General features: G+C 42.5%; 1 protein-coding gene across 4 annotated transcripts in view; it reads right to left on the bottom strand.

The window, feature by feature from the left end:
• col4a5 (collagen, type IV, alpha 5 (Alport syndrome)) overlaps positions 1–23,411 on the bottom strand; it is a 59,051-nt gene that overhangs the window by 10,548 nt on the left and 25,092 nt on the right. For 2 of the 4 annotated variants that reach the window (XM_040140661.1, XM_040140663.1), the window contains exons 2-40: positions 21,903–21,959; positions 21,448–21,537; positions 21,085–21,129; positions 20,656–20,700; positions 20,489–20,551; positions 20,015–20,068; positions 19,875–19,901; positions 19,250–19,330; positions 18,787–18,849; positions 18,632–18,667; positions 18,467–18,508; positions 18,234–18,326; positions 17,450–17,503; positions 17,232–17,288; positions 16,300–16,344; positions 16,098–16,151; positions 15,932–15,973; positions 14,480–14,573; positions 12,543–12,830; positions 12,142–12,231; positions 11,625–11,695; positions 10,652–10,843; positions 10,391–10,559; positions 9,226–9,318; positions 9,009–9,113; positions 8,633–8,730; positions 7,441–7,591; positions 7,161–7,274; positions 6,036–6,044; positions 5,506–5,673; positions 4,730–4,819; positions 3,970–4,116; positions 3,683–3,781; positions 3,434–3,523; positions 2,952–3,091; positions 2,733–2,859; positions 2,015–2,194; positions 1,874–1,924; positions 1,581–1,766 (exon numbers count right to left, since the gene is read on the bottom strand). In XM_040140661.1, coding sequence (XP_039996595.1) covers positions 1,581–1,766; positions 1,874–1,924; positions 2,015–2,194; positions 2,733–2,859; positions 2,952–3,091; positions 3,434–3,523; positions 3,683–3,781; positions 3,970–4,116; positions 4,730–4,819; positions 5,506–5,673; positions 6,036–6,044; positions 7,161–7,274; positions 7,441–7,591; positions 8,633–8,730; positions 9,009–9,113; positions 9,226–9,318; positions 10,391–10,559; positions 10,652–10,843; positions 11,625–11,695; positions 12,142–12,231; positions 12,543–12,830; positions 14,480–14,573; positions 15,932–15,973; positions 16,098–16,151; positions 16,300–16,344; positions 17,232–17,288; positions 17,450–17,503; positions 18,234–18,326; positions 18,467–18,508; positions 18,632–18,667; positions 18,787–18,849; positions 19,250–19,330; positions 19,875–19,901; positions 20,015–20,068; positions 20,489–20,551; positions 20,656–20,700; positions 21,085–21,129; positions 21,448–21,537; positions 21,903–21,959 — 3,700 coding nt within the window. The remainder of the gene's footprint in view (positions 1–1,580; positions 1,767–1,873; positions 1,925–2,014; positions 2,195–2,732; positions 2,860–2,951; positions 3,092–3,433; positions 3,524–3,682; positions 3,782–3,969; positions 4,117–4,729; positions 4,820–5,505; positions 5,674–6,035; positions 6,045–7,160; positions 7,275–7,440; positions 7,592–8,632; positions 8,731–9,008; positions 9,114–9,225; positions 9,319–10,390; positions 10,560–10,651; positions 10,844–11,624; positions 11,696–12,141; positions 12,232–12,542; positions 12,831–14,479; positions 14,574–15,931; positions 15,974–16,097; positions 16,152–16,299; positions 16,345–17,231; positions 17,289–17,449; positions 17,504–18,233; positions 18,327–18,466; positions 18,509–18,631; positions 18,668–18,786; positions 18,850–19,249; positions 19,331–19,874; positions 19,902–20,014; positions 20,069–20,488; positions 20,552–20,655; positions 20,701–21,084; positions 21,130–21,447; positions 21,538–21,902; positions 21,960–23,411) is intronic. The other 2 variants (XM_040140662.1, XM_040140664.1) reach the window with 1 other exon arrangement.

The raw sequence follows: 23,411 nt of genomic DNA, 5'->3' as shown, positions 1-23,411 counted from the left end.
AATTGTAACCGGGTACTGAATATTTTTTCTCAATCCCACATAAACCGTCTTCCTGCTGTAAATACTTACTAAATGTGTATCAATCCACCACTGAAAATGGTTCCCAAAAAATACACAATTTACTCCTGTTCGAGTGACGATTTCCCAGCTGTCTTCAGTAGGAACCAGTGGACTTAGGACTGAGAGAGATACATTGTTGATTTTGGCATTTTCATGAGATTCGTTGACAGTTTAAAAAAATTTTTTAAAAATTGAATAACACCAGACTTATACTTTAAGATGCAGTTGAGAGTTTTTGGAGTTTGTCTCAGGCTTGGCTGTTTCACACCAACATTTCTTCAAAATGACCTCACATGACCAAAAACACTGGACACACACCGGCTACAATGACATGAGGTGACAACGAGCATACACACACACACACACACACACACACACACATATATAAAGTACTTCAGAGCTGTGGAGAGATGAATAGATTACAGCTCCAGCTTATGGGATCAGGAAAAAAAAAGGGCAAGGGGGTGAGGAGACATGAGGACAGATGGACCGGTTGACACTGGATGAAAAGCTCATGCTCTTTTTGGGGTCAAGCCCCCAGTGACACACAGTGATGGGTGCGTGAGGAGCACCCTGACATTTCCTGGTGAGAAGGGGTGAAGGGGGGGTGCAGGAGCAGCACAAACTTTCATTATTGCTCGGTGTTCTTAAAAATGACTGGACAGGTGTGTTGGTGCTCATACAGTGACGTGGCTCTTACACCAGTGGTAGCGATTGGTGCAACAACGTCCCATGCAAATCAGATTGACATGGAGGTGAAAGCATTCACATTTAAAAGTGCACTTTCTGCCATTTGCTGTCTGGTTTTGTGGAGAAGAGATGAGATATGTGAACCGAAGGCACAATATCCACCAGTCATCAGTGCTGTGTATTCTATAGTTTGCGTCTATACTCTTTGTACTGTAAATTCAGAACTTTACCCACAGGATTATGCTGGTGGTTTTGTATGTTTTAGGCCATTAACTACAAACATATTGTAATGTTTTTAGATTTCATACCCTTCAGGCAGCCACTGTTTTCAGTTTGAAAAGATGAAATTTTCCTTTCCATTGTCCATGTAATTTTTTGTTTTCTAGCTTTGACTCTCCAGAATCATGGTTCATGAAAGCGTGCTGTTTGGTGCGGAATCTGAAAATTCAGCTCAAATCAGCACCTTGTCAATGGATTTAAGCACTAACAAAGAAGCCTCAAAACAGACCCTGAGTCCAAACTGCAGGTAATTATGATGTAACTTGCAAAAAAATGAGGGCAACTTCTTGTTCACTGTGGGGTGATACCTATCATAAGCAAGTTATAAGGCTTTCATGCTTTCACAGTGAATGAAGGCAGGAGCTGGCTGCAGTAATGTCACGTATCCATGATTCGTAGTTTATGAGTTGAAACATACAAAGTACCAACTGGAGTTTCAATTGCATTACACAAACCATTACTTGACCTAGGTCTGACTGAATCTATCAGAAAACCAGGCAGCAATTTCAGAAAGTACATGTGGTGACAAAAGCAATATCCAAGTGCTTTACCTGCTCGTCCAGGTGGTCCAGGGGGACCTTGGAGTCCTTTAGGGCCCTGCAGAGCCAGTCCTGGAGGCCCGGGAGGGCCGTTGTTTCCTGGAGTACCAGGGGCACCAGGGAAGCCAGCCTCTCCTTTAGAGCCAGGGAAACCAGGACTGCCAGAGGGACCGGGAAGACCTGGGTCTCCCTTAGCACCTGAATAGATAGTGAGGGATAAAGTAGAGAATGTTATAACAGTGCAAAGACAATAATTCTAAAAAACAAAAATGTTTAGTATGTACAAATAGCAAGTGGTAACCCACCTGGCAACCCTGGAAGCCCAGCAGGACCAGGGCCACCGAAACCAGGAAGCCCTGCAGAAGAAATGAATCAGAAGTGAAATGAATCAAATCAAAACTATACAATAAAGTTGTTTCTTCCAAGCAAGACGACGAGTGACTTACCTGGCTCTCCTTTGACTCCAGCCGGTCCTGGGATCCCATCCCGACCAGCCTGACCCTTATCTCCTGGCAACCCTGATGCTCCTGGTCGTCCAGGCTCTCCTGGTCTACCGGGAGCTCCAGTGAGACCTGGGGCACCGGGCCCACCATCGAGACCCTTAGGACCTGGGATACCAGGAGAACCTGACAGGAGAGCACGCGGAGAAGATGGTCAATGCATCAGTAAGTGTTGCTTCGTTTTAGCTAGCAGCCCTTTGTCAAAATAAGTGGAACTTTAGCAGTACTTAAAAGAAGAATTTTTTTTAGCATTTAATGTTCGGTGCTCTGACTCCTTACGTCATGCTAAACTCTCTAGTGCTTCAGTCCAGATCGATCTGAAACAGTCTAGCAAAGCCAACAAAAGACCAAATTACCTCGTGTGATTATGTTTTCATTTTACAGTGCTTCTTGTCATAGTCTAAAACACTCTCCATTACTTGCAAGATTTATGCTCAGCATGGCTACTTAAAAAGATAAAACGTTATACTGTATTTAAGACTAAAAAGACCTGCTACTTTCTAAATTGATTGTCAGTGGATGTTGTATGATGTCTCTTTCTTTTATGTATAAATAATTTAACATCGACACTAATTAAACAGTTATTTCACAGCTTAAGTAGAAAGCATCATGGATGCACTTCACCTATGCCATTGGTTTTTATGAGGGTCTTTCTTAAACCTACCTTGGAATCCTGGGAGGCCGGGGTCGCCTTTGACGCCTGGTCCTCCAGGTAAACCTGGCAGACCAGGTGATCCCGAAGTTCCTTTGAGTCCTGAATTTCCTGGGAACCCTGGCTGTCCTGGGTCACCCTACGAGAAACATAAAAGAAATGAAGTGTGAACCTAAACTTGCTCTTTGAAGTTCTTCTGAAGTACAAAATTTCAGTGATTGAATTCTGTACCTTTTGTCCAGGTTGTCCAGGTGGTCCGACTCCAGTAGAACCTGGATCACCCTTGGCTCCGGGGAAACCAGGTGCTCCTGACTGCCCCGGGGATCCTGGCCGCCCTGGCTGACCTGGTAGACCCTTCTGCCCTGCTGGTCCTGTGACATGATCACAGTGCAACAACAGCATTTATGACACAGAAATCGTGTTGTTGAAGTCAGTTAGTATGACTCAAAGGCATAAGTAATAACTAATACCAAAACCTTGTTATAATGTTTGGTGCATCCGTCAGTTATGTTTAAATTATCTCAAAGTGTTGTTTATCATACCAGAATCCCAACGACCACTAAAATATTTTTCCATAAAATTTGAATTGCATAGAAGTATTTCAACAGTTAATTCTGATATTGGAAGAAGTTAAGCAGCAGCATTCAGAAAGTCACAAACAACTGACTGAAAAAGAATGACTTGATAAAGAGCCATGAGACATTCAAACGCACCTGGAAATCCCATTTCTCCCATGCTGCCTTTTTGACCTGGAGCTCCAGAACCACCTGGGCCTCCTGGGATGCCAGAATCTCCCTTAGGACCTTCACACATTAGAGATATATTTGCATGAGTGCTTGTTCATATATATGTGTGTGTGTGTGTGTGTGTGTGTGTGTGTGTGTGTGTGTGTGTGTGTGTGTGTGTGTGTGTGTGTGTGTGTGTGTGTGTGTGATGGGATGGGATGGAAGGTAAACCTATACCTGGTGGTCCGGGGAGTCCAGGGCGACCATCTGATCCTGACAGTCCTGGGTCCCCGGGGAGACCGGGGATGCCTTTCTGACCTGGAAAACCTGGTGCACCTGTAGAACACGCACAAAAAAAATACAATAATAAAGTGACTAGTAATTGACTGAATATGTTTACCTACCTTTAAAATGTGTAATATATTATTATCATTCTTAAATATTTTCTAATAAAATAAGATTTATGACTAAAAACAATTTTAGAATCACTTGTTAAGGGGCAGTGAAGGTGATTTCAGCTGTACCTGGTAGTCCTGAATCTCCTTTGGCTCCCTTTACAACTGCTGGCGGGAGGGAGGTTCCTGGGGGTCCCTGGACACCTGGGTCACCCCTCTCTCCTTTATTGCCAGGACCCCCGGGTCCACCATCTCTACCTGGGAATCCGGGTTCACCTGAAGAGGAGAACATAGGAATCTGAGGTCTTTTCTTTCTCTTTATTTGGTGATACCTCTGATGTTTGATGAGTTGTATTAAAAACAATAATAATCAATAAAACTGGAAACATATGGGACATACTGTCTGTTATCGCCCGACCAATACAGTATGTTGATAGCGATATTTAAATTCAAGAGCTAAAAAAAATCTGGAAATAATATATCAGCCAATATTAAGTCCTTAAAAAACTCATAACAGAAATAATCGTTTTTGATTAGGTTCCTATAAAAAAAAAATTTTTTTTAAATCTTTTAACACCGGACAGGACATTTTACAGTTGAAAAATGAGCTTGTCACCAGTCTCTGGTAGACAGAGTATAGAATGTTGACACTATTTCAAATCATATCTTTGGCATTTCTGTATTTCAAATTGTTTATCAGCTTTTTCTTTATCATTTATCAGCTAATTCTTCTACGCCGATACCTATATATCTTCAATGAGCTAATATTGGCTATTATAGTGGCCTGGTTAAGTTATCCGTCAGACTCTACTGTCTGTTGTGCATGCTTTTTAGGGCTTTATGCATGAGTAATGAGTGTGGTATGGAGTGTTTGTGTTTATGTGAATACCTTTTAGCCCAGGCGCGCCAGGTCCTCCTGGGCCTCCCGGTCCTCCAGAAGGTCCTGGAGATCCCATGGGACCCATGTCTCCTTTCTGACCTGCATCCAGTCAGACATCGGAGAGGAGCAAAGAGAAGTTAGAGTAGTGTTAAAACAAAGAATGGAAAAATATTCAGTTGATAGTTGATAACCCGGCAGATATTCAAACAACTTCGGTGTAACTTTTTGGTGTTTTTAGCAGGTAAACCTGCTAATAAGAGACAATTGACTCTCACACAATTGACTTTCACAATTGACTTTCACAACTGACTTTCACATTGCCACTAGATGAGTTCTCCGAGGGACAACCCTGCAGACTACTACAGCAGGAAGGGATGGCATTCAATTATCCTACAGACGATGGTGGACGTAAATTTCTGGTAAGCATAACTTTCTGAGAAAATTAGTTTATTATTTTTGGCTGGACTGCAACAGTGGGGGCCAGCGCTACGCAGCGGGACTGAGAGTGAGCTGGTAGCCGCCACGCAGGCTGGTAAAATAGATTAATCACGTCCCTTTTTATCCGTGGGTTGGTTCTCCTTCATGTGAGATGCCTTGGTCACTAAATGTGTGTAAATGTGCCGATAAATACTTGTGACTACTGCAGAGTCATTTGACCCAGCAAAGAATCCTAATTATACCCTCTCCCACTGAAGACAAAAACCAGATGTTAGTGGGTTTTTTGTCCAGTGTGAAAGGGGCTTAAGTCATGCCTATAGTTTTACGATAAAAGAGATCTATTTTACCTGGCAGTCCAGGCAGGCCATCCCGTCCAGGTCCTCCAGGAGGTCCTGGGGGTCCGATTGATCCTGGGGAACCTGGGAAACCAGGACTTCCTCTGTCTCCTGGCAGACCTGGGATGTCTAGACCTGGAGGGCCGGGGTCTCCTTTCTCTCCATTTGATCCAGGGAATCCTGTAACGATGATAGAAAGAATTCAGTCTCTGGATATGGGAATGTTTTCAAACTCCGGTTATCCAGCTTATGAATGATCTGAAAACAAATTTGTTTTTTTCTTTAAAGCTGCCCGGGGTTTTATTCCCCAAGAGTTGAGTCCCACAGCAAAATTAGATGTAAAGTCTAAATATGTTCTGATCTGAAGACACATGCCCAACACTGTCAATGTTATGTGTTTGAAATAGACAAAGCAGTGAATACAAAACGAAATACACACACAAAGTGAATGGAGTCTTAATCTTTAGTGTAATCATTGTTTTGTGCGTTATCTTTTATCACTAAATGGCCATCAAACAGCACCAGTACTGGGTTTACGATACCTTTCTCGCCTTGGCATCAGAGGGTCACAGGTAAAGGAGGGGCGTGTTTCAAAGCGCAGAGGGCGGAGCGTTGGATTAAACCGAAGATGAGACGAAGAGAACAAATTATAATGCATTAAATGCATTAAAACGTCCTATGTGAAGCCAGTTTTTGAACACTCCGAGAATGCACTGAAGCTCTTTAAGAAAAACTTGGAGTCACAGTGTTGCAGTGAATGTGTCCAGGATCAACCGATTCATGCTCAGGGTATTCGAACATTTTGTTGAACGGGTTAGTTTGCGGTATTCGCGTATTTTTGACGGAAGACCGACGGGAGGTTAAAGTGGTGAAGTGCCACGTTGAGAGAACAGGTTGACGCAAATACAGATGAACCAAAACTCTGTGAGGTTAGTTTACGACTGGAGTACTCGCAAAGAAGGAGACTTGAGTGATGTTAATATGGTGAGGCCTGATGTGTCCTACTCTGTGATACAGATGCTGTGCAAATAGTGCAACAAGGTGTGGAGGATTCTGATGCAGCCAAGAAAGAGTGCGAGAGAAGTGATGTATCTATGGGGTCTCACAAACGAAGGTGCAAGAAGTGGCACTTAAATGAAAGCAAAGACAAGATGAAGACTTATGGTTAAGATCCCAGGATCAAGGTATGGTTTCCATCCAGTGCAGTGGTAACCACGGATATACAGTAAAAATATTTGGTACCAGAATGGTGATGGTGCTTGTAAATCAACCAAACAAACCCTTGGGGGGGTCATGCACAATCCTGTGTGACTTTGAGAACCCAAACAAACATATTTCAAAACTGTAAACACATAAAAACATGCACAAATACAGTTCAAAATGAAACAGAAACAAATGAAACAGTGCCGCAAGCAAAATAGTTGTTTTGCAAACAAGCTTCTTCTAAATCTCCTGTGCCAAGGAATAGCTATACTGTACATGTGTCAGCTCCAATCAACACAAAGAAAATAAGATTGATTACATTCTGCAGCCATATTTATATTTGTCTCCTGTAGACACCTTGTAGATTACTGTATGTATTCCAATGTAACTGCAAACTAAAGTTGTCCTTGAAGCAGGTGTGTATATGCAGGAAAATGAAACCATTCCAAGCTTATGCATCTTACCTGGTGGTCCCATTAGGCCTGGAGGTCCCGGGGGGCCTGGGGGCCCCAATGAGCCAAGGGAGGGGGGTCCAGGTGGGCCACGACCTCCAGGGGTACCAGGTGTACCAGGCTCACCTAGATAGAGAGAAGAGGATGTGAATGTCATTTTGGTGTACTGTCAGGTGGCTTTGTTACGCATTGATATCGCACACACACACACACACACACACACACACACACACACACACCCATGCACATATCCCTTGAAACACATCGCATCAGTAACAGAACTACAGAATACCTTTGGGTCCTGGGACGCCATCGAATCCAGATCGTCCTGGTGAACCAGAGCTGCCAGGGAAACCAGGATCTCCCTTTGGTCCGGGGAAGCCTTTAGATCCAGGTACACCGGGTAAACCAGGTGGGCCAGGAAGTCCAAAGCCAGGTTCACCCTGTCACACACACACACACACACACACACACACACACACACAAAGCCAAATGGTAAATTCAGGTCGGTCAGGCAGGCAGCCATTCAAAGTAGAGCAGGGTATATGAGGTAAAGTAAAATGTAAAAGTAAAATTTGTATCCAAATTCAATAAATCAAAACTCGGGGTGAAAATATGAATATAATTTCCAATGCGTCCTCTCTTTAGTCTAACCACGTCCTATTTTTTTAAGAAGCAGGAAGGATTCTGGATGCTGCTGAGGCTCATTTACGTTTTTTTTCCTGTATTTTCTTATTTTAGTGGAAGATTTTCTGTGCAGTGCTCATCACAAGGGGATCTTGTTTTTACTGTAGACTGATCACCGTCTTCTTGCAGCAATAAATGCAGAAACTTGTAGTTTCTTGGAGGACACAAATCCAGGTAAAGATCAGTGTAAACAGATCTTTACTTTGAAAAAAAATACATCTATTTTTCTTGAAAAATCAGGAAAAAATAAAAAGCTAAGTTTGGTAGGTTCTGCTCTTTGCATCATTTATTTTTTAGAAGACACAAATCCTGAAACTTCTCTAACCTCATTAAATGTATTTAAAACAAAATGTCACATAAATTCTTGTACATTTATTGCCATTAATGTACTATGGGCATGTAGAGATTCAGTGCGTGTTATTGTATTGACCGGAGGAACAGAGTTTAAGATGAGGACATCTACTAAACATTAATTATCAAACCGTGCAAAACATTATTTCAGGCTCTTCAGTATCTATTAACATTTAGATGGTCTCTTACTCAGGTACTTAGAGTAAAATAACATTATGTTATTGAGTAGGATTTCACTTACAGGAAGCGTCTGGTCATACCTTCATTGTATATATTTAGAGTTAGAGTATAGTCCTAGTTTTAGTTCATTTTCTAACATAAGATTTCTGTTTTTTGTTTTTCTTTAATAATTTTATTTCTTATCTACCTTTTCGAGTTTCCTTCGATGTGAATTTCTCAGTGGTATTAACGTAGTGCTTTATCTGTCTGTCCATCTATCTACCTACCTTGGGTCCGGAAAGTCCAGGCTGGCCGGGGAGTCCATCAACGCCTGGTCTGCCTGGTCCTCCAGGAGCTCCTGGCTGGCCAGGAATACCTGGGAATCCTGGAGGAGAGAAAAGAGAGGGTGGACAAGGGTGGAATGAAAGGTAATAATGAGGCAAAAGGAGAACGAAGAAAAGGTGGTGGCAAGAAAAAGAATATGAGGAGGAGTGGAGACATTTCAAGAAGAGGATGTCAATGTCAAGGACAGGTGGAGGGAAGACGAAGGGGAGGACGGGAAGATGAGAAAACTGAGGCCGGATGAAGAGATAGAGGGACAGATGAAAAGTTAGACAGACCAGGAGCATGAAGGATGGAAGAAGTGATTGTTGGTGTCTTCACCTTTAGCTCCTGGGGGTCCAGGGAGTCCAATGCCTGGGAGTCCAGGGTCACCCTTCCCTCCTGGTAAACCCGGGAAACCAGGCTGTCCGGGTTGACCTGGGCTACCTGACAACAGAAAATTACACAAGAAAAAGCCAATCAGACAATGGATACATGCTACCTTACCTATGCTTGAGCATGTGCGCAGAAAAATGTGCTACAAATCATGATTGTATACCTGGTGCACCGGGCAGTCCAGGCTCGCCATCCTGTCCTCTGGGTCCTGGTAGGCCTTTCTCTGCCACCGTCAGGCCTGGTTCACCTTTAGTACCTGCGTGGTGAGAAATTATTTTAAACCATGCATCAATTGCAGATCAATTGTATAAAGCTTCATATCTTATTTAGTTTTCAAGAAATTAACCAATATTCTTCACGAGGGGTGGGGGTTAACAGGAAATTGGCCATAACTCATTAATGATTTGTCCAATCATCACAGATCTTGGTAGATATTTTCAGTCCATGTATGGGCATAGGCCTACAAAAGCATTTAAGCCCAACCCATAAGGAGCACCGCAAACACCAAAAACCGGTACCACGAAACCTGGTGGACAGAATGTCAGCAAATTTGGCGAACATGATGTGGGGGCAAGTATTAACCAAAATCTGAATTGACATATTGATTGGTGTATGTGCAGATTCCAATCGACCACTAGGGGGCGTTAGAATGAAAAAAATGGGCGCGGCTTAACACAAATCAGACTACAAATCAGAAATTGTTTGTCATATCAAAGTGGGAAATGTGTCAGTAGGGGGCGGCACCATTTCCAAAATTGTGCAAAAGCCTGGTGCAAACTGCGCCATATATCAGGGAGCTTGTACAGTTATCACAGCACTTGGTAAATGTGTATGTTGAATATTTTCCATATGGCCTTACAGTATAGTCTTTTTATGGGGTTGTTATTTTGAAACTGGAAGCCTCTGTCCTACTTGTAATACTTACTTAAACATAAATGTTGGTGCATATATTTGAGGAATTTATCTTTTTCTGTCACCCTGTATGCAGTTTGCAGTAAAATAAATCGTTACTTATTCAGTGTGTTGTCAGCATAGTCCTAACGCTGGTAGAGTGATGAGTGAGTCCTAATGGATGGACATTGAGATTTTATCAAAAACGGGTTGAGTATTAGGTTAAAGGAGGGCAAATGGTCAGGTATAAAATAGTCAGTGGGATGACTCCTTCAACAATAGAACTTGTTCAAAGTCCCCACGGCAGCAAGTGCTATCCCTGCTGATGTGCCTTCGAGCAAGGCACTGCCCTTGAGCCCCGATATGGAGGGAAGCAGGAAATCGGTCAAGTTTTTTATTTGCACCATCACTGAATAAAACTAAAATGATCCTCTTACCAGGTGCGCCAGGAGCTCCAGGTCTTCCTGAGACGCCCTGAATACCCTTCTCTCCTGAAGGCCCTTGAGGTCCAAAGCCGGGGGAACCTGGGGGACCTCTGTCCCCTGGAATACCAGGGGCACCTGGCTCACCGGGGGTTCCTCGTTCTCCTTTCACCAGCAGAGAGCCCTGTCAGACACAGTCACAGGTACATGTTCGTTATGAAACAAATCATATATGGATCAATACATCTAAATGGAGTCTGTATAAAAGCCACTTACAGGAGCTCCTTTGGACCCAGGAGCACCAGGCTGCCCATCACGACCGGGTCGACCGTCCAGACCAGGCAGACCGGGTGGTCCAGGAAAGCCACTGTCACCCTTCTCTCCCCTTATACCACTGACTGTGATGGCATCGCCTGGGTCACCCTTCTGTCCGGGGAATCCTGGAGCTCCTTGAGGACCGGGGATGCCCTGGAAACAAAAGGATCAAAGGTGTAAAGAAGAAAATAATTGAGCCGGTTGTTAGTACTTTAGATTTTACATTTTGATTTTAGCCCGGGATTCAATCAAACTCTGACTCATGGCCAGCGATCAAAGATAATACTCGATAATTATCTGACCAGTACTGGATTTTTGAGGAGGATACCTCGAATATTGATATATTTGAGAATTTTAAAAATCCTATGATGATATATGGGTCAACGGTAGTTGCAGAGGCAAATATTTTTAGGCAGCTAAGAATCTTAAAACTTGTTAGTGCTCTCTGGTGGACAAAACTATGTAATAAAGACACTGTTTCTAAAACACCGCAAGTGTTTCCGTAATATAATTCCTTGTCACTCATAAGCTGACGTATATGCTGATACTGACGCATCTGCCATAAGCTAATACAGTATATATTAGTCTGGCCGCTTTAAAGTTTTATTTTGAATAATGCTTGCCACTAGTGTGAGACAAAAAAGAAGATATTACAGCGTTTATTTAAAGCTCAGAGAACAGCCGGATTCTTTTTATAACTCCGCCAAGATACAAAAAACAAAATCATATTCAGATTGTCAATGCTTTAACACCCAACTTCCGGCAACGGAAAGGGAAAATAATTTTTAAAAGCAGTTTTAAATAAAGCAAAGGAAGTAAAATTGAGCTATACAGCAGAGGGCACCAAATACCCAATTCCAATTATTTTTTCTGGAATAGATTTTTCCAGGATAACATGTGCTCTTTAAGGAAGTGGAATGTAAAAAGTACTCACAGAGGCGCCAACGGAACCAGGTGTTCCTGGAAACCCTCTGTCTCCTTTGATTCCCAGGCTGCCAGGAGGTCCTGATGGAGGAGAGGAAAGGAATTATAGACTAATTTCTCAAGGTAGCGAGATAAACTAACCTGTTATCTCGAGATCACGAGTTGATTATTTCGTTATCTCAAGACAACGAAGCTCGCTTTTCTCGTGATAACAGGTTAATTTATCTGTTTTCTCGAGGTAGCGAGATCGTTTATCACGAATTCTCAAGGCCACGGGATACTTATGGAGAAAAACAGGTGGAAGAAATTGGTGCTGGAAAGGGGTTCTACCTGACCAACTGTCTTAATAGACATAATGTGTGCATGTCAGATGTCCAACAGCTGCCTGTACTAATGAAGTACCTCTGAGGAGGTCAATGATCTGCTCCCCGCTCACTTGTCATACATTACCGTGGAATCTAGGGGAGCCATAATCAAAAGAAGTAACTGTTCATGTCCCTTGTGGGAATAAAGTTTAGGGGTATTACCGGGGAATCCAGGCTGTCCAGGAGGTCCTGGGGGTCCTTGGACGGCACTGGTGCCACCAAAGCAGTTCACGCAGGTTTCGCCCTTCTCACCTAAAACAGCACGGGATCATCAGCGTCAGTATTTTCTGCGTAGTGTCGCATGGTGGACCACCTTCTAGTCACAGTCTACTTATTTTAGCGATTAGATCTGACATTAAACTTCCTAAATTCAGACTATTTTCTGATTTCCTCTTGACATAAGACATTTTCATAACTTACGAGGCTGTTCTCTTTTTGATTGATGGTTGTACTGTCACACAGTCATTATAGTTTTTTGTCATAGTCTCGCTCTTATACTGTGTATTTATGCATCATTTATAAAAGATGTTTGAATGAACAGCAGCATCTCTATATTTTCTCACCTTTCTGGCCCGTTTGTCCCGAGTAACCTCTCTCTCCCTGCACGCCGGGACGCCCAGGCTCTCCAGGGATACAGTTTTGTCCTGCACTGGAAAAACCTGGAGGTCCAGGGGGCCCTTGTGGTCCCTGGAGACCAGAAGATCCTGGACGTCCTGGGGGACCTGGCAAAGAGACCCCTGGAGCACCAGAGTCTCCCTTCTGACCTCTCTCTCCTGGGAAGCCTGGAGATCCAGGCTGACCACTACCACCGATGGCTGGACGTCCCGGTGCTCCCGGAGGTCCTGTTAAACCTGAAGAAGACAGTAGGACAAAGTTTAATTTAAGAAAAAAAAAGAAGAAGAAAAAAAACATGAAATTGCTTAAATTCAACTGAATTTTTTGACTATTTTTAATATTTAAATATTTTAAATATTTTAAAATACCTATTACAGTTTCTGAAACCTCAAGCTGATATCATCCAATTGCTTGTTTTGTCCAAACAACAATCAAAACCACAAAGAGGTTCAGTTCCGGGCTGAAACTAACTAAATTATTTTCATCATTAATTTCCTCTTCGATTAATCGATGAATCGTTTGGTCTATAAAACATTATAAACCTGCAAAAAAAGAGAGTTTCCCAGAGCCCAAGGTGACATCTTGAAATGCCTTGTTTTGTCCGACTAAAAGTCACGAACTCAAAACATATCCAATTTACAACGACAGGGAAAAGCAGCAAACCGTCACCTCGGAGAGGCTGGATCTAGAGAATTTTGGCATTTTTCTTTAAAAAAAAGAAAAAAAACCCTCTCAAAACGCCTTATCACAACCGTTGCCGATTGCTTTTCTGTCAATCGACTATTAATCGACTATTTATTGCAGCTGTAGTTTGGTTTACGGTCACGTAAGCAAGCAGCAAATTGTCTCAATAGAGAATCTGAAACCAGGGTATGTTTTACTTAAAAGGTGGATAAATGATTAAATTAATTATCTAAATAGTTGCAGATTTTTTTTTTGTCAATCATACTGATTGATTTATCGACTAACCTTTTCACCGCCGCAATTACTGTTTTACGTGTGTCGTAATTAGTGGGTGGAATTAACACATTTGAAACGTACAAACAAATTGCAAAAAGAAAAAATGTTTTGGAGACGGTGGAAAAATCTCATTTAGGGCTGCAACTACTGATTATTTTCATTATCGACTAGTCTGCCGATTTTTTTATATTGATTAATTTTGTAACCGTTTGGTCTATAAAACATAAAATAAACAGTGTGATATTGATAAATGCCAATGAAAATACCCTAAAGTAACAGGTGATGTCATTAAATGTCTTGTTTTGTCCGACCAACGGTCCAAAATCTAAAGTTATTCTATTTTCTATAATGTCCGATCAAGAAAAGCCATAAATTTTCACATTTAGAGAAGCCAGAACCATCAAATTTTTTTAAATGACTGAAAAGAATAACTGATTATCAATATAATTGATGATTTTTTTTTTTTTTGCAAACTACCAATCAATGAATTGACTAACAGAGGCAGCTCAAATCTCATTAGCCGAGTGAAACCTCAGTGGACAGAGGCACAGAATCGCGTCTCATTAGCTTGTTAGCATACGTTAACCAGCCTTTCAACTTCAAAGTATCCACGCTAGCTTACAGGTAGTACCTGGCTAATTAGCTCGCTCGCTACCCTTCTAAGATTTAAAACAAAAAACAAAAAAAACAGCGTAATCATGAGTGAATTAAGACATGAAACACATTTTAAATTTTTATTTACAAAATAATTTGACAAAGGTTTCCCATCTGCGATTCACTTCCGCCACTTATTGATGGTTTTGTGTCAGAAGCTGTGGTTCTTTAGCTTGCTAGCATTACATGCCCTGCATACTCGCTTAAAACAACCTGATGCTAATAACGCATTTCAATGTCCTGTGTCCGCGTGAGCATGTTTTTTGTTTACCTGTCGGTCCTCGATCTCCTTTGAGCCCAGGTGCTCCGGGGTACCCGGGCTCACCTTTGGGGCCGACCCGGCCTCCTGCCTGTCCACCAATCACCTGGTTAATAAAGTAAATTTCAGAAGAAAAAGGATCACACTCAGGAAAAAGGTCTAAAGGCTCTAAAAATCATTCGGCATTTTTAAATTGAGAAATTAAATCAAATAAATAACCAGAGTGTATTAATGGCTTTAATGTATTGGAAAAAATTGATAAAATCAAGGTGAGACAGAGAGAAATGAGACATCACTTGTGATCGGCAGTGTAAGACGCACTCAGGTCTTTTAATTAAGTCAAAGTAGCAATACCACAGTAAGACCACACAAAAATAATCAGAGGTAGAGGTCCTGCATTAAAGTAAAAGTGCAAAAGTTTTAGCAAAAATATACAAAATACGCTTTGAGTACCAAAAGTAAAAGTAATCATAGTGCAAAGTGGCTCATTGCAGAATAATAACGTATTATATTATTGGATAATAATTATGAATGCATTAATGTATACATCATTTTAATAGGTGGTAAAGGTGGGGGTCATTTTAATTACTTCCTCTACTGCTGGGTAGCTTCTGAATATTCCACAAATGGTTAATAAGGTCTTATCTTAACCTGTGATAATACATCTTATTTCACTCGTCGATTATAGTTTGTATTATTGATCTGAAGCCGCAAAGGGACTAGTAACTTAAGCTATCAAATGAATGTAGAGGAGTAAAAAAAAGAACAATATTTTCCTCTGAATTATAGAGGAATAGAAGTACACGGGAGCAGAAATTGGAAAAAAGTGAAAGTACAAGTTCCTCAAAATTGTACTTAGGTACAGTACTTGAGTAAATGCACTTAGTTACTTTCCACCAGTGCTCGTGATATCATTTTTTCTTCTTTCTATTGTTTTTTCTCCATTTTTGGCAATTTTCAACCATAAAGTAGAGTTTGGTTCGTTATGAGACGCATTAATACCAGGGCAGACGTTAGTAAAGGCTTTCAAATATTTTTTAATTTATTTCGAAATAAAAGAAGAAGGAAAGCAAGAGAGAGAAATGTCACCACCCAGCGGTCAGAAGCAGGTAGTGCACTGAGATGTCATTTGTTATATTAGATCGGGTGCATTTGTCCAGATTTCATGACTTTTTTCCATCTTTCTAACTTCATTGTCAAGTAGAATTATTCTTTATGGCTACGCATATATACATAGTCACATTTGTGGAGATGCCTGTACAGTCACAGTCTTCCACTGAAACTGCTTTGCTCGAGAGCACCTGCAATGGCGTCCTTGGCATCCTTCACGCATTTTCACCCAAGGGATGAGATTTTCGCAAGACGGAGTTGTCAAGGAGAAAACTGAGATGAAATGCTTGGGATGCTGCGGAGAGCCCCAGAAGAAGCAATGCGTGGAAAGCGAGAAAAAAGAAGAATACACACCAGTCCTGGTGGGCCTGGGTATCCACGATCTCCTTTCAGACCCTGAAAAGAAAGACAGAGGTGGCGTGTTACCGAAACAGTGATGATAATGATAATAAATAATGATATTACCTCGTGACTCGATGAATGTCATTTTAAAATTTATACAAATTTGGAGAAAACCTACTCTCTCTCCATCCCTGCCTGGAGGACCTGGCAAGCCTGCATCTCCTTTGATTCCCTGACAGTGAAGAAAGGGAGGGAAACAAAGAAAAGAAAGTTAGACAAGTGAATACGACATTTAAAAAAAATAAAAACAAAAAAAAGGACTGGCATGATTTCCCCGTCATTAAGTGTCAGGAATCGTATCATATGTTGGCAGAACTCACGGGGAAGCCCGGAGGACCGGGGTCGCCGTCTTTGCCTGGTTTGCCCTGTGAAGAGAAGGAAGTAGTGACCACGGTTTGTGTTTGAGTGGAAATGACAGAGAAGGGGTCCAGACAGAAACCTTGTGTTCAGTTTTTGAAATGTAAACACAAATACAGCTATCAAAAAAATGCATTTATGCTCCTGTACTTCCATCTTTGTGATGACGAATTTGACCTAAGACCTCACAAGTGAGAATCCTTTTGGTAAATGAGGACAACTCGGTCAGTCCTCACTTCTTTAAAGGGCCGTTTGAAGGTCGGGACTTGGCTCGAGGGTCACTTTAAAGGCCTCCGTAGGCCTCAAATGAGCTAAGTCAGCATGTCGTACAAGTGCGTGGAAGTTCTGAATGGCCACGATCGAGGGCAAGGTAAAAGGCAGGCATCCATAGGTTCCATCTGGCTTCCGCCCACTGCTCCTTGCAAGAGCTCAGTGTGCTGCGCGTGTGCGTGTGGTGCCAACGCACTCGACAAAGGCTTGGGAAAGTTTCAGTCTCTTTGAGGGAATTCATGGTGTTGCACTCGGCTGACGGAACAAAAAGTGGCAGAAGTAGTTATGGGAAGAATTTTAAGAAACGGACTGAGAGGGAGCCGATTGTGCCGTAAAGTGAGCAAGATTGTCCGATCCCCCCAGAAAGCTGCAGGTGGACACGACCCTTCCCCTTGTTTCGATGCCGGAAAGGGGGTTGCAGGTCCTCTTAGATGATTCGACAAGCACTCTGAAAAATACCGCGGCCGTTAGAATCCGGTTTGAGCCAAGTGTTGGGGTTCGGCATCTAGGAGCGATGATGGAGGTTTGGGCTACGGGCTAGGGAGCGTCTTATAATGTAATGAAAGTCCTCGCAATAGGTATATGAGTAAAGCTGTATGTCTGTCTGTGTGAGAACCGTACTTACTCGTTTGCCTGACTCTCCTGGTTCGCCCTTGTCTCCTTTCTGGCCACCCGAGGGACCCTAGAATCACAACAGCACACATGTAAAACAATATGGCGGTGAAAAGAGGTTCTCCTGTAGCTCGCCGATGACCTTTGAATGTTCTTTGACTCGGAGCACTTTGCCTTCATGGATCGATAAACTGTTTTTTATGATGTTTACATAAGGTAATAGATACTCACAGGAGGTCCTGGGTAGCCTGGATCACCTGGGGGGCCAGGAAGTCCTGGGTCACCCTTGAGATAAAACACCCAAAACCGTAAATTCCAAGTTCAAAGACTTCACCGGACAATTTCACAGTTTAAAAACGTCCGACACTGATGTCTGCCTCCTCTTTAACGGTTGCTAATGGTGACCCTTTATGAGTTTAGGATTATCTGTGGTCTGCTGACATCAGGTGGCTGATGTGAAAGTTGCAGCCTCATCTAATTTAAAAAAAAATGAAAAAGAAAAAAAGCATAATGCTGCGCTCTAGTGGTGAGAATCCTGCGCCTCCAAGAATCGCTGTGGGAATAAAACCCTTAAAATGTACAATTTTGGAGAAATGAAGCAATTCATTTACACGGGAGTGAGTGGTAAATAATGTCTGCACAGATGAAGCCTTCTAGGAAAACGGAACAAACAAAAACATTTGTAGTGACATTTGTTGGGTTTTTTTTTTTACCTTTCATTTTGCTTCAGTTTACGTTTTCTTACATTTATTGGGTTGCTTTTGGCTGCGGTTACTCTATTTGATTTTAGTTGAGCTTCCTCATAACTATTTAACTTGCATTTCGTGGTTGTTGTCTGTCAGATTACATCCTGACAAGCTTTGCTACAGTTTCATTGGAAAAGTCTTGACTTTTGGTAAAAACAACTGAACCAAACTGGTGAAAACTCCCCGGCTCGGGCACGCAACTCCACATAATGCTGGGTGCGATCATTAAAGGACTGGTGACCAGGTCAGTCTCGGGTCGGCGGCGTTACCTTGTCTCCTCTCTGAATCTCCGTCTCAGGTGGCCTCTTCTGTTCTCCCACCTGTCCTGGAGGACCCGGAGGTCCCGGCAAACCTGGCTCACCCTACGTTCACACCCAGAAAAGCACAAAATGAGACTGAGGAGCAGAGAGAAGGACTGAAAAGACAGAGAGCTTGACAGATGGACAAGGTGTTGGTAAAGTGGTTTCTGTGGTTAGAAAGTAGAGAATAACGACGGTCAGACCTTCTCTCCTTTGGGTCCTTGGAAGTTCAAACCCATGTTTCCCTGCAAAGAAAGAGCAGAAAGACGTTGTGGTGGTGTAGAGCAGGGACGTGATCATCTTGTCTTCCCTGTGCTTCCGGGAAATGACAAACAAAATCAGATCAATTAAAAAGTGTCCCAACTCACCTTAGGTCCAGGAGGACCCGGAGGACCTGGACGACCCTGAAAAACAACAACCAGAGACAATTTACCTCAACAGCCTCAATTCAGCGCCGTTTGACAACCTGAAATGAAGAAGGAGAGAGAGTGTGATTTCGTGTTTTGCAGCAGCTCTCTTTTACCTCATAGCCTCTGGGTCCTGGAGGGCCGAGCGGACCTTGCAAACCGGGGGGACCGGGAGTGCCCTGTTACACGAACACATGCAGAAAACCGTTATACAGATACACGGTCTATAAAACACGCTTTCAGAGATTTTGTCTCATTCGAGCTACTCTCCTGTGAAAATACATTTAGTTTGAAAGCAGACTTGGTTTTTGTGCCATTGTATGTCTTTCATATTTACCTTCATTTTGCTTGCAGCCTATTTATTAGCATTTGAGAGTCTGATTATGAGTATTATTTATGAGTATTTGAGTATTTATGAGTATGAATATTCATGTATTTTTGATATATATATGTTGTATTTATATATATACAGCTTAAACAAAGTTTGGCTGCATAGCACAAGATTTTAAGTAGTTCGAATAACGAAAAATAACGAAAACAATTATTTTCAAGACTTTGTTCACTGTCTGGGCAACTTACAGGAACTCCCGGCAATCCGGGCAAGCCCACCGCTCCTTTCTCTCCGAAACGATTGGTGGAGATCACATCACCTGGGTCTCCCTGTGGACGAAGGAAACACAAACCGCGGAGACTGTTAGACACACAAAAAAAACCATGACTTTCAATGGACAAGACGCTGGAGATTTCGGGGCTTTCTAATCAAGTGAAACGACACCACATCTTTTAAAGGTACGTTTTTGTTTATTTAAATTGCAGAAGAACAGGAAGAAGAAATGATTCGCCTTTTTTTTTTCAACTTTATAAAGAAATCTATTTTACTAGCATTTTAAATGTATGCACTTTTTATTTTCAGATTTTATTAAATCTTTTCTTGATTACGTTTTTATTTGCATTATTATTATTTCTTCTTTTGATATGTAACCCTGATCATATAGTACGTACTATATGAGTAACAGTAATAGTAATAGTTACACGTCGGTACTGTGTATACAAAAAGACATGACATTATATTATTTTGAATGAATTCTGTCTGATGAATTTTTTTAAGGATGGATCATATTTCTCCAAATCTTTGATAAAAGGATGTGATATGTAATATTTATTTTAGATAAATATGCGACACTGTTGGCACTATTTTACCTACCTTTGCTCCGGGCAGACCAGGTGGACCCTATGAAGGGGAAAAGTAGAAGAGAAATCTTCAGGAACAGATGACAATCAGAGAGGAGGCTGCTTATCGTGTTAAACGCTCTAAGTAAACGGACTCCCTCGTCAGTGACTCACCGGTAGTCCTTGCTGTCCGGGGATTCCTGGACTTCCTGAGAAACCCCTTTCACCCTGGAGAGCAGAAGAAGTGAAGGTTGACTCTTGATTTTGGGAAACAGTAATTTGACAGAGAGAAAAGCTCTATTTCATGTCATTACAGAGGCTTTTTCCAACATCACAGCAATTCAAATCTGGCAACAAAAAAAAATTACTAGGAAAACATTTACGGACAATGAAGAAGACCAAATGTAATCCTATTCAAAGATGGCACAAATAATTCATTTCCAAATTACCCTTGCGGCACTTTCAGAACTCAAATCCCAATTAGCTAAAAATTGACATATCAGAGAATCCTGGGAAAGGCGGAGACCATGAGATCCTTTAAAATATCGTCAGAACATTTAGTCACACACAACTTCAGTCGTATTCAGCTAAGTTTTGCTGTCATCTGCTCAGGACGCAAGTCTGAAAGACCTTTCATCGGGTTAATACCTTTGTCCCGTTGCAACCCGGCACTCCTCTCGGGCCTGGAGGTCCGTCCTGACCTGGCAGACCCTGGGAAACAGAAAGTAAACAGCGAGTTTCGTGAAAGATGCTGGTTTAGGCAAAGTAACGTGAGAGAATCACTTCAGCGGGTTTCTACATGACGGAAAACTCACTGGAAGTCCCGGTGTGCCTGGAAATCCTGGCAATCCATTAGGCCCCTGTTGGAAGGAAAATAATAAAAGTCAGTCATTTGAAGTACAAAGTCTGAAGAGCATGTTCAACGCAAGAGAAACCAGCTTGTAGTTTCTCCGGGACCTCGCTGACTCTGTTCCAGATAAGGAGGAATGGGGACATCTGTTGGCCAGAGGAGGGTCTTACAACCAGAGATCATTGGTTCCTGAGACATCTTAGGAAAATTCATGCTCTGAATCAACAGGGAAAAACCAACCTCTGACTAGAATTAAGTTGTGCTGTTTTACCAACCCTTAGAAACATGATACATTAAGGGAAAAAGGGATGCACAAAATAATATAAACCTGTTTGGAGAGAAACTGCCAAGAAACACCAGAAAATGGTAAGAAGACCGAGTCTGATTTACTTACTCTAATTCCTTTTGGACCAGACGGTCCTTGAGGTCCGTCACTACCCTGAGAGGGACAACAACACAAACACAGATGGACAATATCAACTGGACAAGCTAAAACATCTTTCACCAAACTGTGTAGGCAGCGTCAAAGTTAAAAAACGGTGAAGTCATAAAAGTTTGCCAAAAATATTTCTCAGACTCTTGATTTTGTTAACTTGTTGACTGGGATGTATTTTTTTCTTTTTTCCTGTCATTTCAAAGACTAAACGATGAATCAGTTCATCAAGAACAATGATCGGTTTGGATCAAACCCCATCTTTGCGGTATCTCCCGACGACAATTCATAATTTTGTTGGTTCTGTGGCGCCGCCAAACCCACCTTCTCTCCTCTGGGCCCGATGGGGCCTTCGGGTCCGGGGAATCCTGGGACTCCTGGCTGTCCGGTGAGACCTGGGAAACCCCGTTCACCCTGCACGCGACGACACAGATACAGAACCCGTCACTGCAGTGGTCATGTGCCGGGGACACACGTGTGGACCAACATGTACAAATACAATCCCGAGTTCTCTCTCACGGCGGAAATATACAGGTAATTACACCTTACTTGAATCCCCATATTTAGCCTTTGTAAGCAGCACAGATATGTTTAATGAATGGCTTATAACACACTGTAATGTAGTTGTAAGCAGGTAAAAGTGTTTATTAGTGTATTTGTCAACGACTGTAACTCCTCTCGCGCCATCTCATGTAAAAAAATGATATCTGCCGCCATGTCAGAGCTCTATTTTCACGCAGAAGTGTCATTTTGTGTGTTGCGCGTCACTCAGCCCGCACCTTGGTTCCTTTCACGCCACTGCAGTCACATTTGGATCCCACACATCCGTGGCACGCCTGTTGAGAAACAAGAGAGCGACAGACATTAGCAGGCATTTGTTGTTGTTCAAGGGTTTTTATTCATTTGGCCTTGAATTTACTCTGTGACAGTAAATAGATAACTATATCAGAATATCAGAATCGAACCATAAAGGAAAAAAAGTTGCTTGTCCCAGGCGTCGAGGACACCAACCACCTAATCGCAACTTTTGTGTCCAGCCAGGGACATTTGGTTGCATGTAGACCATAGCAGCCCCCTTTTCCTGTCAAAAAATAAAGGCAGAAATGTCCCCCAAAAAGTCTCGAGTAGTTGCAGGGACCACATGCAGTGGGCCGTGTAGTGCAAAAAAAAAAATGTGATTGTATAACGTGAAACACTTTGCAGGTGTAAAGCACAATGGGCAAAATTCCCTTAGAAAATGAGGCTAAAGATGTAAAAACAGTCGAAAACTCGTTCCTGAACAAACCACTGCTGCCGCCGGAGAAGCCTGCGCATCGTGTTTTTTCCTCGCATGTTTCTGTTTTGCGGCTTGTGCGGCTGATGCATGTTCTATCGCTCCGTGCACGCGCAGCCACCCGGGGGCGCTGCACCATCACACATCCCTGCCCGCTACAGGCAGCACTTCTTCCCACAGAAAGGGATGTTTGTTTGACGATGAGAAGACAGGTGCAAGGTCGGCGCCCACCAAACAATAGACTGAGCTTAAACAAAGGTTTTTGTTTTTACGTGAAACAAAACGTATTTATATCCCGAAACACCTCAGTTTTCCTCACCAAAGATGACCGACCAGCTCGTGGAAATGCTGATTCTCCCCTTTTTTGGAAGAGTAAAGAGGGAGAAACCTGCGGAGAAGCCGGTTAAAGGAAAGCCGAGGAGGGAGGGATGGAGGGAGAGAGGGAGGGAGTGGGAGTGCCAAGCTGTTGATTAACTTTTCCCATGCTTGTTGACACAGTGAATGCCAGATGGGCATCGATTGCACGCATGCCGGGCAGTCAAGTTGTGAGAAAGACGGAGAGGCAGAGAGCGCACGAGGGAGGACGGACGGGCAGGCAAGTCAGCATTTCTCTGCGTCTGCATGTTTGTGTTGATGCTTTTCATGGTATTACCGTTTTACCGGCCCGCGCACACACTAGGGCTGTTCTCATCACTGATTCACTTATCTGATACTTTTCTGATTGATTGATTGATTGATTGTTTAGTCAAGAATATGTCAGATAAATGCTCATCACAAGTTCCCAAGATCTCAAGGTGGTGTCTTCAGATTACTCGCGTTGTCCCACCCACAGTCCTGAGCCCAAAGATATTCAGTTTGCAATTAATACGAAGCACAGAAAAGCAGCAAATCCCTCACAATTTTTAAGAAGCTAAAAACTGCAAATGTTTGGGGATTACTTTTCTGTCAAGTAGGTAAATCCTCACAGCTCGGGGGAAAAAGCGCGGAGAGAGCGAGAAAGGAGACGTGTGAAGGG

The sequence above is a fragment of the Xiphias gladius genome, chromosome 12, assembly GCF_016859285.1.
Source record: "Xiphias gladius isolate SHS-SW01 ecotype Sanya breed wild chromosome 12, ASM1685928v1, whole genome shotgun sequence".
In the NCBI taxonomy this organism is placed as follows: domain Eukaryota; kingdom Metazoa; phylum Chordata; class Actinopteri; order Istiophoriformes; family Xiphiidae; genus Xiphias; species Xiphias gladius.
The sequence above is the reverse complement of the archived record's forward strand: the minus strand, read 5'-3'. Positions and strand labels throughout refer to the sequence as shown.